Source organism: Serinus canaria, chromosome 3 (genome assembly GCF_022539315.1).
Source record: "Serinus canaria isolate serCan28SL12 chromosome 3, serCan2020, whole genome shotgun sequence".
NCBI lineage: Eukaryota > Metazoa > Chordata > Aves > Passeriformes > Fringillidae > Serinus > Serinus canaria.
In genome coordinates, this window is record NC_066316.1 from 55,950,584 (window position 1) to 55,967,878 (window position 17,295).

General features: G+C 45.1%; 1 protein-coding gene across 1 annotated transcript in view; it reads right to left on the bottom strand.

The window, feature by feature from the left end:
* Positions 1 to 10,972, bottom strand: part of AKAP12 (A-kinase anchoring protein 12) — a 30,281-nt gene extending 19,309 nt beyond the window's left edge. The window contains 2 exon segments of the mRNA XM_050972148.1: positions 1,361 to 1,547; positions 10,835 to 10,972. Of these exon segments, the coding sequence (XP_050828105.1) occupies positions 1,361 to 1,547; positions 10,835 to 10,972 (325 nt within the window).
* Between the last annotated feature and the right edge of the window lie 6,323 nt (positions 10,973 to 17,295).

The window sequence follows — 17,295 nt, forward strand, 5'->3', positions numbered from 1 at the left end:
TCTTAATGCTGCGTTTGTTCACTTCATGCCATGCAACTTGTTACACATATTTAGCTGCACTCACAGGAAGCTTCTCACCTCTTCATTACATATCCCAGGAATGTGATTTCTGTACAATTGAAACTACAACCCAGGATTATTCAAAAATAATTATAATCTTTGACAATTGACTTAAAGTAATGCCCTTTTAACAGCCTTTTTTTCTTCTATCCAGAAGCTGAATATCAACATGAAATCTTCTGAGGCTACTTCCAAACATCAAATATTTTCTTTTTCTCTATGACTCTGTTTAGTGAGTATCCTCCCCCCAATCCCTGTCCACTAAGGAGTAAAATTTTAGAGAAGTGGAGTTTCATGAAAGATAAAACAATTTTTATAGTGTCAAAAGTCCCTACAGGTATGATTTAAAAAAAAAAAAAAGGCACAAAAGTTCAGGATAAGATATGGTAGCCTTCTACTGAGATAACAGCATTATGGCAATTAATCTAAAGCTGGGATGAAGAATTGCTTTTACCAGGATTCAAACCTTAAGAGTACACCATGGGTTACACACATGCCTTAAGGCACTCTGCAGGCGGACGCTGAAGATAGTGCCTCATACCCTGTGTCACCATCCCTTCCCAGCTCCCTACCACCAGCATTAGATGCCTGCTCTGACTGAAAACCAGCCCTCCCTCTCACCATCCTGCCAAAAAGTCAGCAGGCAGCAGGACTGCTGAAGCAAATCTCAACACACGCCGGTGAGGAGGAACAGAGGAAATCAAGAAGTGGCTGATGAGAGCAGGAAAGGTGGGCTGCCAGATCACACAGAAAGAACAGCATATTCCTGACTCTGCAGCAAGGCAAGGGAGACAGTCCCAAGACAGAACACACTGGGTTGCCTATGATGAGAAAGGTTTCGTGGTCCCAACGCAAATCCGATTAAAACCTGTAGGAAAGGGAACTTTAATCAAGGTAAAACCAACGGATTAGCAGTCTGTCCCTTTCTATGAGTTCAGAACCATTTATCATTAATACCACTAATGAATTAACATAGAAAGGATTTCTGCCTTATGAAGGAAGGGACAGGCCTATGCAGCAGGAACTAACACAAGAAGTAGAAACTGACCTGCTCCTAAGAGGTGGATGTCCACCACTGACACCAACACCTTCAGTCCACAAGCCACTTGACATATGAACTCTCTCCTACAGAGCAAACATCTCCCACAAAACAGTGCCTAAGAAGCACCTGAGCAATAACGGATCACTTGAGTAATACCTGTTCAGCAGCAGACAGCCAATTGAGCCCTATTTCTACTTATCATCCCATTTAGCATGCAGGCCTCTATGGTATGTCCACTGAACAAACGTTTGTACTCACCATTTGCTCCAGCAGACTCGGTTTGCTCTCCATGTGGTTCTTGGAGCAGTGAAGCCACCTCTGACTGCTGCCCACATGGTTCCTTAGATGCTGTAACAGCTCCCAGCTGCAGTGGCTCCTGTGGTGAGACATCATCCTTCAAATTGTCTTCACTAAGATCAGGTACTGGTAAACTTGCATTTAAAGCCTGTGTGGTCAAATATTGATTGAAGGATGGTAGTAGGGAAAGATAAAGAGAAAAGAAAAGAAAAAGAAAATGTCAGTATTAGGCTGGATTACCCCCCAAGCCCCACAGAATATTGTTCTTTCATTCTCATTTTGAAGATATACATACAAGTAATTTTAACTTCATTAAATAAAAGTACTTTTATTAAAAAAAAAAAAAAAAAGAAGGAGGAAAAAAACCCAAAACACAAAATCTGGGAATATTTATCTTTCTGCTCTCCCGCATGAAATACACAGAAGAAACAGGTCTTACAGACAATGACCTATAACCTTGTGCAGAAACTGGTTTCTCCCATGAAGGAAAACTCCAGGATAAGGTGAATCTAGCTGATGGAAAGAAATTCTTCATTCAAAGTGTCTGGCACAACTGCTCTGATACATTAATGAATTCTCTCTATAATATAGCCTTTGGTATTGTTCCTCTACTGATGTACTTATCATCATCAACAATACAACTACAAAGAAACTGTTCAGGACAGAAAGCAGAAGACATATGGATTTCCCATGAGGAAATGCAGTGAAACTGAGATTAAAACTAGAAATTTTGGACCTCTGTTATTAGGCAGAAACTATTCTTACAGGAGGAAAGAGCTTTGCAATTCTTTGGAACTCAGCCCTATAGCATTTGAAATATTTTTTCTAGATTTGCTAATATATGCAAAAAGAAGAATCTGTTTTTCAGCTTCCACACTTGACACACTCTAATTATTTTCAGAATTTACACTGGCTTTCCCTATAAGAAGAAATATACTTTCACAAGCGTATTTTTTTTTAAATCATGGAATGTGTTGTGGTCATTGTAAGATACTTAATTACCCTTTAATTTATTGATTACTCTTTAATGAACTAGTTCTCCAACTGATTCTATTACCTTCCAACAGAAACTTTCCACTAATAATTCCAGGAATAATTAACCATTATTCCTGAGGCAAAAGTTTGAAGTTCCTCTGGTGGAACAGCAAACTTTAATTACGTATCATTGTCTTATGACTTCTCTGTACTCCCAAAATACTGCCATTGAAGCCCTGTTAATTAATCAAAGGCATCCCAGATACATTACACTGGAAGATGGGATCTAACAACCACAGGCCTGAAGCACCAAACTGGGATCCAGGAAGATGCCACATTGCTGATGACTCTCTTCCAGCCCTCCCCCCCCCCCCCATAAACCTGAATGGGAAAATCTATTTATTTATTTTTACTAGTAATTAGCCTGCTGCAACAGAATTTCAAATCAACAGATAGAGTGCCAGGAAAAGGGCTTTCCTCTTAATCACCAGATTCTTTTCACATGCTGGGTGAGATGTGGGAGAAGCTCCGTACCCCACTTGCACAGGCAATGAAGTGTGTGCATTCAGGTTCCCCATTTTCAGTTCAGAACCCTTAATTAAGCTAAATTGTTACCACCCGGCATTGTTGTGCTCCTCAAAGCTGCCTTTCACAGCCACATAATCCACCTCACGAAAAAGGATCCCATTCTGCTCACTGCCAATACCACAGATGGAATAACTTGGCTTTAGAGTTTTCACATGCTGAGACCAGATATTAAATAGAAGAAATACTGAATGGCTCAACACTCAGATTACATTCCCGCTTCTCACATCATCCTTCCCATAAATCTAAAACACAGGAACTCAGGAAGGATAAAGACACCACACTACCGAACAAAGGCACGTAAACCTTGGGAAGCTCCTCTGCAGTTGCACACAGCATTAGCTGAATGGGAGTAACAAATTAAAGACCAGCAAGACATAGAAAAAAACAACCTGGTTCTGAAAGGGCTTTAAGATTTTTCAGTACAAATTTAGTAGAGGACCATTACTATTTTTTAAATAAATAATAAGTTTTAATGATTCATTCTTGAAAGACAACTGCTAGTCCTGCAAACACAAGAACAACCTTGACTTGACTGGCTCTCAGAAAACTTGGCTATCTGAAGAAAAAGCCATGGATGACTATTTCAAGATTATACTCTCAGAATTAGCACCAACAATTCTTTCAAGTCACAAGAAAGGCAACAGCACTGAATATCTTAGCATTCCTCACATTATTCAAAGATTTCTCTGCCTTTTTTTCAAAGCCTCCCGCAGGCAGCACACCATTTTAAAGCCAGTCCCATGTACAGACACACATGTACAGACACAGTCAACCATTTGCCTAATAAGCACCAGTGGACTCTGCAAAGAACCAGAGTAAAAAAGGTACTTAGTACCTCAACGCAGTACAGTTTGTCTCTTTTTTAAACTGAGCACAGACTGTTATGATAAAATATTAACAATGGTAGTACTTGCTATTACCCCAGCTCTGAATTTATTCTATAGTTTTGGTACATTCAGGAAAACAGCGACTTTATATAATCCTAAAGATTTCAGACCCAAATTCAGAAGTCACTGGGTCTAGCAGATAACCCTTTAGATCTGTTAAATCTTCAATACCTTCCAGTAGGAAAAACAGAATTGAATATAAAACATCACTAAATGTAAGACTATAAGCAGTTTTTACACCTACCCAGTATAATTATAATCCCTATTCACTCTGTACATAAATTCAGTTTTGGAAACAGGATCCATCTGTCACAACTGAGTAAAAAATGTAAAAACATGAAAAAACCTCAATATTTTCAAATCTGACCAGACCTGCAATATAACCCTAACTTTTTACCCCAATCTCTTGGGAAAGGGTTTGATGTGATTCTTGGCCTTGGGAAGACAAACTTAGATTTTCAAATCTAGTGTTCTGCTTTAAATAATTGAATAATCAAAACTAATAAAACAATAGTATTTTTTCCAAATTAAAATGTACAAAGGAGAATAAACCTTTGGGGAGTTTGTAAAGTGAAAGGAGACATAACAGCATCATTAGTTTAAATGAAGAAAAAAAAATTGTGTTCTAAAAAAAGTTCTCAGGTTCTTTATGAGGGTCAGTGCAGACTGTCCCACTGCATTAGTCCTCAAAAGAAACTAATTTCAGTTTTCCTTCACATTAACTGCTTCATTTCTCTGAAGGGATCTAAACTGCAGTTTAGTCCAATTATATCTAATTTGGTGAGCAGTGCTCTTAATTCCATTGAGAATAGTTGTAAAGCTTAGACAAATACAACATAGAGTTTAGGGAGATGGGTGAAAACAAAATTTAAAAAGACAAAAATTAACAGTATTAGGAATCTCTCTGTTCATCTTTATGCATTTATCTACAGGCAATGAAACATTACATTTGGCAGGTTTACCAACATTTATCAGGTTTTTGTGGCACACATTCATTACACTCCTTTGATTATTAATTTATGAATGTGTTGTCTCATGAACACGGGAGAAACCAAGGGGAACTGGTTATCCAGTTCACTGATCTTTCAGCTTCTTCATTCCCAAAACAAAGAGCCATTAGCAAAGCAACAGTCCAGTTTCTGTCACGCCATTACTGTATATCCTGCATGTATTTTTTTAATATTTGCCTCACATTCACCATAAAGATGGAAGCAAAGGGCAGACACCCAGCTAATGAGACTAAAATACACAGGGCTTGTTGCCCTTGGCACTGTAACCAAGAGCAGCTTCTGCTCCATCTTGCATCCAGCAGCAGGCCCAACTGTTAGACTCCATTAAACACACACAAAATTGAAAATGGATAAATTAACACGACAAATTGCATGAGATGTGGATGAACTGCAGGTCCCTGATCTCACTGTACATTAGTGGATGCTTCTTTCAGACACTGTTCCTGAGGGGTTCACAGCACCCAGCCTCTTCCCCCACCAGCTATCACCATCATTCCCAACATTCCTTGTACCAGACCCAAATCATTCCAGGGATTCCTCACACCAGGCCCAAACCCACCAGAGTTAATTTTGCTTCATTCTGTTAATCCTGCTACAGTGATTCTACATTAGATTACTAAAATAGCCAGATCCAGCTGTCTGAACAACTGAGCAAACTAACATAACTAATATTTTTCCTGAAGTTTGATTTTGAAACTCTGGGAAAGACTGTTGCTGTGCTTAGGGGGTCTGCTTTTAGCACATGCTGTTTCATTAAAAAGAACTTCAAACATCAACACTTGGGAAATGAAAAAAAAAATGGATCATTCCAACTCTTTGTTCACAGCAGTTTGTCTTGTTTTGCATTAGCTAAACATTAGAGGTTTGTGGGATATTGCAAGTTCCAGGTGAAGAAAACACAAGGACCTTCCTCTATAAGGCACATAATAGCACACATTTCATTACCTTATTTCTGCCTCCTGCAGACAAAGCCAAGAACTTGCTCCACACCTTTCAGCTCATCTACACTATTCTCCCCCAATTCTCAGCTCGACTTTGCTGTGACACCTCCTTATGGATGACTACCCTCCAAACCCAAATGGATAAAACAAAATAGCCAAAACACCAAAAAGTGTCTACACCCAATTCATCCCTGTGATCTCTTCTTGCAGCTTGTGAAAGAAACACTACCCCCAGTCTGTTATTCTGAAGCCTGATCCAAACGGAGCTCCTTCCCAGGTCTCCTACCTTCCAGCTCTTTCAGACAGCACCTTATGGAAGCATTTCACAGGTATAGCTCACCCAGGCTCTAAGGACCAGTCAGAACAAGGGCTGAGCACGCAGCACGTTTCTCTCCTCTCAGCAACCACACCCAGGCTTGCATTTCCAACCTGGAGGACTTTCAAAGTCCCGACGCTCCTCTTTGCATCTCTTTAGACTCCACCACATCAAACACAAGCTAATTGCCTCGGCTTTCAAAGTGCCCGGCCACTCCCCCTACCACCTCCCTCTTATCTCCTAGATGATTAGGGGGCTATTTCACGCTTTTGGTGCCGCTATGACACCAATTTCCATTGTGCATTTTTTCAATTACACATTTTTATTCTTTCAGCCTAGCCACTCCACAGGCACGGTCAGCCCTCCAAACCTTACCACTGAATTGTACCAGTCTCTTCCTCCCCAGATGGAAAAGAAGTATCTAATGGGAATCAGACCGTGCTGAACCAGGGGAACACTGCAGGCTCAGACCAAATGTCTCAAACTGGGCTCCCAGAGACACAGTCTAGGGACTTTCCTTTAATAAGCTTAGTTTCACCATTGCTAACGTAGTATTTTCAGGCTGACTCAGCTCCCTCACCAGAACGCAGTTGTTTAAACATCAGATGTAAGTCTGCCCCAGCTGTTATTTGTCAGGCACTCGGACAATAAGACACTCTGACATCTCAGCTGGTAACCTCTTTAGAAGAGACAGTTCCAAATATTTACTGTCTAGCACACACTTGCTCTCATTACAACACAGGTAGCATAATCAAGTTACTACTCAGAAATGGGAACCATCACGAAAACACTGTTTGAATGACTTGCTGCTTAAGTGGGGGCCCTTGCATGCCAATGATCTACCACACCACATCTTCAAGCCATCAATCCCCATGAAAATATTATCTCTGACAAGCCTAGATTTTGATGCAAGAATAGCTTATTAGCATGCCTGTATTTTTCCAAGTTCTCTCTCTGGAAGTTTCCCTACACGCTTTCAGGTAGCTGCTCCAACAGAGCGTGGCTCCTTCCACAGGGCCACAAAAAGAAACCCATATTAAAGCTGGCACCTCAAACTTCTAAATAAAATAAAAGTGGCACATGTGTGATTGTCACTGTTAGCTGCAATGCTGGTAGGATGACACAGCTATCTTGGCGTTGCCCATGTGGCTTGAAGTCACCTTCTGCCCCATGCGAGGGCACCACGCTGGCATCTTTTCCCATCTCTCCAATGCTTAGCATCAAAATTGGAAGTTGGGTGAGAGCCACATCACTCCTATGAACAGAGAAGGTGCTCACAAAATGGAGACAGCCAAACCAATCCAGTCACATGCTGCCACCAACAGAAGTGTGACCCAGCTTCTTTTCAAACTCTGGACACAAGATCCTGCCTGCTCCCCTGTACCTGCAGCTTCTGCTGAGACCCAGATGGTAACACATCTCACTCAATCAGTAGAGAATGACCTTGCCAAAGAACTGGAACAGTTTTCCAGGGGCTTAGCTCCTTGAACGAGCTCACACAGTGACAGATGCAATAAAGGAGAAGATGCAGGTGCTCTGGGGAGGAGGCAGGAGCACATGAACCACCTCATCAGACATCTCCACGGCTTTCACCTGTTCAGGACATCTAAGGTTTCTTAGGCCTTCTTCAAGACCAAGAAGATCTTGTTCCTACTTCTAGCACTAGTAAGTCTAGCAAATCCTTCTCAGGCCAAGCTTCAGGCCTCCGTGCTGCTCAGGACAGTCTGCCCCTGAGGTTTCAATGAGTTTTCACCAGCTCATTGCTACCAACAGAAGTTTTTTCATTTCCCCTCCAGCCCTGCTGCAAATGCTTGCCTTGTCCTGGCTCTTGATCTCACCTCTACAATGTAGGAATCAAATGAACTCACAAGCAGATCAGGCAAATGGTCCAGCAAGAATAAATTTCAGCTGCCTGAAGGGTTAGTGAGTATAACCTGCTTACAGAAAGCAAGGTTAGGACCCAACACAGACAAGTGAGACTGCGTCATCTGAGGCAAAACAAGGAAGAACGGGGAGGAAGAAAAGGATGGGGGGAAAAAAAGCATTACTGCTACAACAGCAAGGAGGTAACTCCATCACAAAAATCAGCCTTCTGTAGAACCATACCCTGGCTCTTGGTTTCAACAGGACCTCAGGTATCAATTCACAGATCTGATTAATTCAGTTCAGGCAGCTGAATGGATTAGTACCACCAGGATCTCTCACACCTCCCTGCAGAGGTGGCTTCCCACAGTGGTGGCTATGCAAGATAAGGAGCAGCTCCTCCACTGCCAGAGTTTAGGTCTTGTCTGCTACAGTAAAGAAATCTGCCCATTTCAAGTCCTAGTACTGTGGCAGGCTGGAAACTCCAGAGCTGCTTTACATGTAACTCACCAGAAACTTCTGAGAAGATGGGTCAACAGCTGAGGTACTCACCACATGAGCCCACATTTAACCCACCATGCTCACAAGCCAGGGCCCAAAGCTCTGTAGACCAAGTGCTTTCCAGGGTCCCTGGGCTGTAGAAGTGAGCAACACTGAAACATACACCCTCCCTTTTTTTAACCAGGACACCCAAAAACTGGTACCTGCCCAAAGAGCACACGTGAATAACAAACCGGCTTAATTACTATAAATTTTTTCCTTTCTAGAAGAAAAGGATAAGAGGTTTTCATCTTGCAAAAAATGCAGCTATGTCATGAAGGAAATTTAATTAAATATTTCAAGGATTTCGCATCACAAAAGAAAGCACAACTTCACCAGGATTTTATATCCTGCATAAGACTAGTTGCTTAGACAGTTTATTTGTAATTGCCTTGCCAAGGCTCACTCAAGATGGATTCTACTGAAGTAATTTTCCAAAGCTTTTTCTTCTACAAGGGTTGTAATGAGCATTTTAATGTGAAAAATGCAAAATAGAAGACCACCCTCCAAAAGATTCCCTATCTTCCACAAACATATTAGCTATCTAACAGATTTCTCCAGGGGCATTGCAAGACCTGGTAATTTTCAAATTTAAAGAGCTGGAAGGAATAATGATGAAAAACCATGTCACAAATCTGCAAATAGTTACTTTACTTTAGTAAGACAGACAAATGAGACAAAAAAAGTATGACTAAACTTCATTAAAACCTATTTTTCTTTTTGTGCAATGTAATGGAAGCCAAAACCAGCTTTTTTAGAACAGCAGTAATACAACTTCTTATAGCAACAAAATGGTAATAGAGCTTCCCCAATTTTAAAAAGTTCTACTTGGATAATCAGGCAAAAATCTACTAGAAGGCATTTTTCCTAAAGCTTAGAAGACATAAAACACAGTATTAATAATAATCTGTACTTGAGAACAGTATTACTGTGATTCTCTTTTTTTAGAGGGCCTTAGTTCCCATAACTGGATAAACATGGCTATGAATATTATGTCCCTTCTTCAAAGTTGCATTATCTTAGATTTTAAACAACCACAATAGCCAAATGCTTGCCCGATATAAATTCCCGCTTTTCTAAACAGCAGCATCTGAATTCTAAAATTGCCCAATAAAAGTGCTACATATTTTGTGAACCAGCACCAATCCCCAATGCTTATTTAGTTAAAAAAAAATACATCTTAGTTAATTTAAAGTTCATTCGCAATGTGGTTTTCAAATCTGTCAAAACACGCACAAGGAGGTCTAGTGGCAGCCAGGAACTATGGGAAATTCAACTTGAAAGTTAAATCTGAACCACAAGGTCAAAGAAACAAAGTCATAACCGGTTCTCAAGCTCTAATACACCCACGCACCAGTCACAGAAACTTCGGAGTCTCCCTGCTCTGAGCACCCAAACTCTGAAGAGCCCAAAGAAGGGGATCACGGTAGAACGGGGCATTACTTCTCCCCTTACAAACTCCCGAAAGCCACGCTATGTAAACACACAGATGCACATAACCTCCCTTTCAGTCCCAAAATCCCCTAAACGCGCCTATTCCAGAGGGATAAATGGGTTCATTCATAATCTATTTTTAAACACCAGACATGTTTTAAAAGAATTTCTTTCAATTCTTCAACGTCTTTATTTTAAATCACACATACCTAGAGCTCCTTCGCTCCCCACGGGCTGGGAGTTCAGGAGTCCCTCCCCCTTTGCCCCCTATGCGGTACGACAGCGGGCCGCACCAAAGGCATGGCTCCAGCCCCCGCCGCCGACACCGCCGCCCCTTCCCCGCGGTGGCGGGCGGGGGGCGGCGGCTCAGGTGAGCCCGAGCCCCAGGGTGCGGGACGGGGCGGGAAAGGGGGCACAGCGCGCCTGGCGCCCAGCCGAAGGCACTGCCGAGCCGCGCCCCGACGCGCCTCCCACCTGCTCCCTCGGGAGGGGAGAGGATGGAGTGGGGGGGCTGCGGAGAGCCGCGGGAGCCGCGGCGATCCGGCCGCAGGACCGCAGTCAGGAGGCTCCTTGGCGCAGACCTCGCCGCGGGTGGGTGCGGCTCCTCTCGCCCCGGCCGCACACAAAAGCGGCGGCGCCCCCGCAGCCGCCCTCGCCCCCCGCCCCGCCGCTGCTGCCGCCGGCGGGAGTTTTATGACTGCGGCGCCGGCCGTGGCGCAGTCCCGGCCCCGCCGCGCCCCGGCTCCGCGCCCGGCCTGGGGGGTGCCCAGCGCTGTGGCAGGTGGCCGCAGCCGCGGCGGGAAAGTTTCCCCGGCCCGGGGGTGCGGCGGGAGCCGCCGCCTCGCGTCCCTCCCGCCACCTCCCCGCCGCCCCTGCTTTACCTTGGCGGGCTCCTCTGGTGGCTGGGGCTCCGCTGCGTCTTCTGCCGGCAGCGGCTCTGGGGGAGTACTGGGGGGCTCGGCGGCGGCCCCGGCCCCGTCCTGCGGGGCGGCCGGCTCGGCGGAGCTGCCGGCGCCCATGGCGCTGCCCCGCGGCCGTGCGGAGCCGCGGGTAGGGGCTGGCGGTGGGCGGCGGCGGCGGCACAGCCGGGAATGAAGGAACCCGGCTCTCCGCAAACTCCTTTAGGGCGCGAGAGGGGGGGAAATTAAAAAAAAAAAAAAAAAAGGGGGGTGAAAGAAAAAAAAAAAAAAACGCGCGAGCGAGAGCAGCGAGGAAAATCACCTCCTCCCCTGGTCCCCCCGCCCGCCTGCCTCTTGCTCCATCACATGAGCAGATCCCCGGACACGCCTTGCAGCATCAAACCGGGCTGATAAGGAGCGGCCAAGGGGGGCAGCGCCCTGCCCGCCGCCGCTGCCGCCTCTCCCCGCCCCTCCCGGGCACCGCCGGGGCGGGGGCGCCGCCCGGCCCCCGGCCCTCCGCGGCGGTACCGCGGCGCTGACTCAGCGCTTCGGCCCCCTCGCCGCTCTCCCGGGGCCGGGACGAGCGCCCACCCGCCGGCACCCTCACGGGCTCCGGCCCAGGGACCGCGCTCCCTGCCCAGCCACGCTGCCCCTCGCCCCTCACGGGGCTCCTGCCGCCTCCTGCCCCTGGCGCTCGGCTCCGCGGCCACCAGCCCTCAGCGCCGGCTCCGGACCTCAGCCATGCTGGGCCTGCCTGAGGGAAGGACGTCCAGCTGATGCAGAAATGTAAGGTCCCATGGCTTAGGCAACTTTGAAGAAACAAAAAATTCAAGCCGTCTTTTTGGTTTTTTTGACTTCTTTTTGTGTGTGGGGGGGTTGTTTTTGTTTTTGTTTTGGTTTTTTTTTTGGTTTTATTTAATTGTCATGCAGGATAGATTCCCACTTATTAATTCATGCCAGATCCTGGCACAAGCAGGCAAAGCCAAGAAGAGGGTAGTTTCTCTCCTAGCCCAGAATACACAAAGCATCTTTCCCATGCAACAAAAGCAGGACCAGCCTGTATGTAGGCACACTCTTACCTTGTACTTTCAAAGGTATCAGCAATGAAATAGTGCACAAATTAAATTACACTAACCACAACGTGCCAAATGGGTAGCAAATGGATCTGTTAACTGTTCTTCACCATAACTATAAATTTTTTTCTAAACATATGCATGTACCTGTCCTATACAGAGTTCATGGTTAAAATCAGGAATGGCCTGAAGAATTCATAGTACAGACACAATTTCTTTTGGAACATTTAAACCTCACCCACCAAAGCACTGTTTCATTCAGAAAAAAAATAAATTCCAAAAAAATTCCATTCTACAAAGGGCCTAATCTTCACATGCTGGTCTGTTTTTTCTCTAAAAAAGTCAACACACATCAAGTCAATGACTGAAAAAGCATTTTCATCATCTCCATTAGCTAACGCAAGAACCTACTGGAATTGTTTTTGTTCAGCAGACCAAAACTGGTGGTGTGGATCACAGACTTGGGATAAATATCTCCCCTTTTCTGCTTAGTCTTCCTCATTTTCAGAAGGCAGAGGAGATACAGGCCTGAGCTTTAAGAAGTGCCTGAGTCCCTGTTGTAGAACTTACCCATAGCCACCCAGTACTTCTGGATCACCCACAAGCCAGCACTGACAACAGGGAACAGGGAGTCTTTTCCCAGCCTTTCCTGCCTGTCATCCTTTCTCCACTGTGTCTCCATTCCCCACCAAATCTGCCTTCCTCCCTGCCTTCAGCTGCTCCTTTGCAGGTGCAGCTGAGAACGGAGGCCAGCTGAACTGCTGCAGGACATTTCTCTTGAACTCATTCACCACAAAATGCTTTCTCTGCAAGCAGCTAGAGCACTGCCTCCTTCCTCCCATGTAAACTTGCTCTGCAGTCCTTTTGCTCGTGCCTGGCAGCAGCAGCTCTGTGCCCAGCAGTCTCAGAGCAAAGGTTCTGCAAGCATGCAGCTGAGAGAGACACCACTCAATGCCCATTCAATGGCGATTTTCTGAACACAAATTACTTTTGGCTGAAAGTCTTTGGTTACATCTATTCAGTGAAATAAAATGTGCTGGGGATGGCTTTCTGGTGATAAGTTGAGCAGCACAGGATGGCTTGTGTGTACACTTGTAACTTCTCTCCACTTTGAACCACCACATTTCTGCAAACTTGTGATGCAGACAGCCATGAGTTGTTGTCTATCCCTGTATAATCCCTGATATGGGCACAGCTTCTGTCTCCTTTCCTCTTGCATTTCCTTTTGTTTTCTTTCCTGGAGTACATCTAGCATAGGAACTTTTAAGAGGGATATCCGACATCTCCAATCTTATCCAGAGGGTGGTCATTTTCCAATTTGCCATTCTTGATGGTCTGCACCCTGCCCTTACAGAAGGAATCATGATGAATGACAGATCTGACTCTGGCATTTGTCGGGCTGTGTTTCCCTGTCTTCTGCCTGTGTGCTGGGGTGGTTATTGCCCAGACCTTTACCCTGAACCCTGCGACTGCCTCCTGCTGTATCGAAGCGTTGTTCAGGAGCTATGTCTATTTCTATTGACAGACTTCCCAGAGAAGTGCAGTCACATAAGCTTCCTCTGGCCCTCTTGCAAAGTCACCCAGTGTTGGTGCTGAGGCAAGAATATTCAAGCTATTGATGAAAGTATGCATGCACACTTTTTAGGATGAATCCAAGGATTCAAGAAAGATAATAATTAAAGCTCTACTGGCATGTTATCTAGAACTATTTCCAGGGAAACGTCTTTGAGGAAACTCCTACTAAGAGGTGCAAGCACAGACCTTCCAAATGGCAGGACAGTCTTTCAGCAATACAGCTAGCACATGACTGTTTTAAAACTCCCCTGAAACCTGGATAACTTTGATAGTGATATTTGTAATTCAGAGTCTGTAGACAGGGTTTAATTTATTTACTTTTAAAACTGCTTCTTTTCCAAAAGCATTTATGATTGATGTAACTGCTGCTGATACTTTTGTACAGAAGAGATGAACCATGTGTCTCAGACTGTGAGCCTGTGTTGATGAAGTATTTTCCTGTTGTCTTCTGCCCCATCCATGATTTTCCCCATGCACTCCTTCCAGCCTTGACTCTCCTGGTCCCTGCAAGTGGCCAAAAGCTTTGCTGCTGTTGGCCGCTCTGGCTGATCCTGGGAAGCAGCAGAGTGGATGGGGAGCCAGAAGCAAGGTGGGAATGAGGGCTAGTCCCCAGCATCCATGATGGGGAACAGGGCTGCCTGCCCAGCCAGCATGCCAGGGGCTCCTCCATATCCCATCCAGGCTGGCTGTTCACAGGTTTGTGTGAGACAGTGGCTGGGAGCACTAGCAGCTGCCTGGAGCCCTGTTTGCATGAAGGCTCTTGCTTCCTTTATCAGTGGTGAAGCTGCATTGGGATATTTTTGGCATAAAAGCTAAGTGGAAACATATCGTGTAAGTGTTCTCAAAATGGGAAGCTCTCAAGAACATACCTTAGATCTGGATAGAGAATATAGTGCTCTGACTTCATCTCAGCTGTATTTACTGCAATCTTCAGCTTTTTCTCCCCTCTTTCTTGTCCAGTTATGATAAGAAATTCTAGGATGCTGTTAGAAATACATGGATATGCCTAAGGAGCTAATATGTATCAGACAAACAAAATTCTGATGAGTGTAAAAACAAGAAAATTACAAAAATAGCTGTGTAAAAATACTTGTTTTGCAAGCAGAATTGATAGTGCCATAGTAAGAAATAAGGAAAAAGGAATAAATTTTGCTGGTAGAAGACTGTTTCTTTACTTCCCAGGAGTTCACATATCCCAGAAACATTACAGTAACAGATAAAATGAGCAGAACCTTTACATCTAATAGGTTGACATCACAGAGGTGATCTGTATCCTATTCATGGATAAGGACACACATCTGTGTGTCGCACATAAAAAAACTAAATTGGCTCCTCACACTGTGCAATTTAAAAATAATGCTAGTAGCAGAAATTGACTTCAGTCTTGAATTTGTTGGCTATTTCAGTAAAGGCCGTGTATTTGTGTAGCAAGTATGTCATTCAGCGAGTAGTTGCACATTTCTGTAGCACCCAGAGACCCTTGTTGGACAACCCAGAGCTGTTTCAGGAGAGAGAGACCCAGCCTGTAGTTTTCTCTAGTACCAGTCTGTCTCTACTACCTCTCTGCTACTGTCTCTCTACTACTACCCAGCCTGTGATTTCTGATTTCTCTGTAGTTTCCCTGTGGTTTCTCTCCTCACCAGTTCTTCACTTGTCATGCTCTTCCCAGGAGGTGTTGGGCAGATACGTTAAGCTTCAGGAGCCTAACTGTTGTCATCTGCCCACAGACAGTTCTTCACAGGGACATGGGACAGGGCTGCAAAAGTCCATCCCGTTGGGAGTTTGGCTGAAGAGATTCACAGCATGTCCTGGGCACAGCCCAAATGGTCCCCTCTCAAATCTGTAAGAGCTCTGGTTATTGGACAGCCTCTGATTTGTCTGTATAATTATATTCATGTTTCCAGGAGGCAATGTTTGGGTGTTGAAGCTTGAAGGTGACAGTGGATTGAATTTTTTTCTTAAATGGGGAAAAAACATAAAATTTGTCTTTGTAAAGAAGGGGAAAAATGTATTCTCTATAAGTACTCTTTTAATAAGAAAAGAAGGAGTAAGCTCAAAGGACTGTGTTTCATCATACGCCTGTAATGCCAAGTGGTCCACTTTCCAGCTAAGGAGGGGAAAGATACAGTGAGGCTGTAGCTTAGTTTCATGTTATCAGTATAATAGTCATGCAGTGCCCTAGGAGAATAAATGATGTGGTGTGCAGGTGCAAGGGGACACCAGCCTACAGGCAAGCTTAATCACAGTGTCAAAGATGGAAGAATGTGACCTCCGCTGCAGTGTTTTATCTGCTGCACAGATAAATGCATCTCACCCAAGAAGCCTTTCAGGCAGAGCTCAGAGGAAATTCCTCATCAAGGGAGGAATGCCCAGAGGAGAGAGATAAAGAGGCATAGAAGGTCCCCCAATGCCATTATCCCATTGTCCCAGCAGCAGGTGAGTGAGGCTCTTTTGTCTTCAGGAGGAGACCCCTGTGGCTTGGGACTGAGCCCAGTGACTGTTTAGAAATGCCTTGTTACTACTGATGTTATCAAGAATGGCACAGTTCAGTGCCAGCAGGTGCTAAAACACCACCCTGAAAATTAAATGGGAATCTGGAGTGGACTTAAAGAGTAGATTAGATTGGGGGGATCCTCCACAGGTCATCTAGTCCAATCTCTTGCTCTAAACAAGGTGAGCTTCAGGCTTAGATGAGGTTGTTTGGTTGTTTAGGGCTTTGTTCAAGTGAGTTCTTGTTCCTGCTCCCCTACCACCCAATGCCTGCCCCACATGTGCACATCAGTAGGTAAAGGAAACACCTTCTCTCTGTCACCAGCAGCAATATGCTTCCAGTCACTGCTGCTGAGGGGTCCCCACACCTCACAAGCTTGGCTGTCACCCTGAGATGCCCACCCTTTGCCAGCAGTTTCTGCCAAGCCTCTGTATCCCCATCTGCTCTCTCAAAGGCTTGGTGACACAAGCAGGCTGTATCTCCCCATGGGGAGACACCCACGGCCACCCCAAAAGGCACCCAGCTCTGCCTGCCTGGACAGACACATCCCCCTCAGGAGCTCTGTCCCATAACTGGGAACCAGGCTGTGAAGCTGCTCTGCGCGCTCTCCAGACTGCCTGCCCCTCTGGCAGTTTCTCATCATGTTTTGTGGCTCCTGGCTGAGCCAGCAGACATTTGCAGTGTGAAACTGCATGAGCCTTGATATCCTTCCTCCCTCCTTCTACCCTGAGCAGGGTCAATGCACCTGGGAGACCTTTATAGTTGCAGGTAGGAAATGGCAAAATGTTTAAGAAACACGGACCACTGAGATTGTGTCTTAGTACTGCCACATTCTTCCTCTGGCCTGAGCAAGGTCTGTCCTGCTCTGCTAGTACCCACCCAGAATAATTTCCCTAGACTCTTTCCTCTTGCTTTGTCTATTTGCAGCTTACCTCTGGATCTCCACCAAGTGTGAATGACTTATCTTTGGCTTTCCCATCTAAACCTATCATATTTATAAGTTATCTTTCAGTACTGGCAATGGTCGTGACTACCCACCTCCTTCGTTTGCTTTTGAGATTTTCAAACAGGAGCATCTGTGCTATGACCTATGCTGCTCCTAATGCCTGGAGGCCACGTCCTTCAGAATCTTCATTAAATCATGCCTTTGACATGTCATCTACAGAAAATGGGACAGCAGATAGGTAGCAGTGTGGCTGACCTATGCTTCTGATTACTCAGCAACATTATTTTCTAATTTCCTTGTATCCCTTCATGGGCCCACCCCTATCTACTGCAGACACATCAGGTTTCACCTCTGAGAA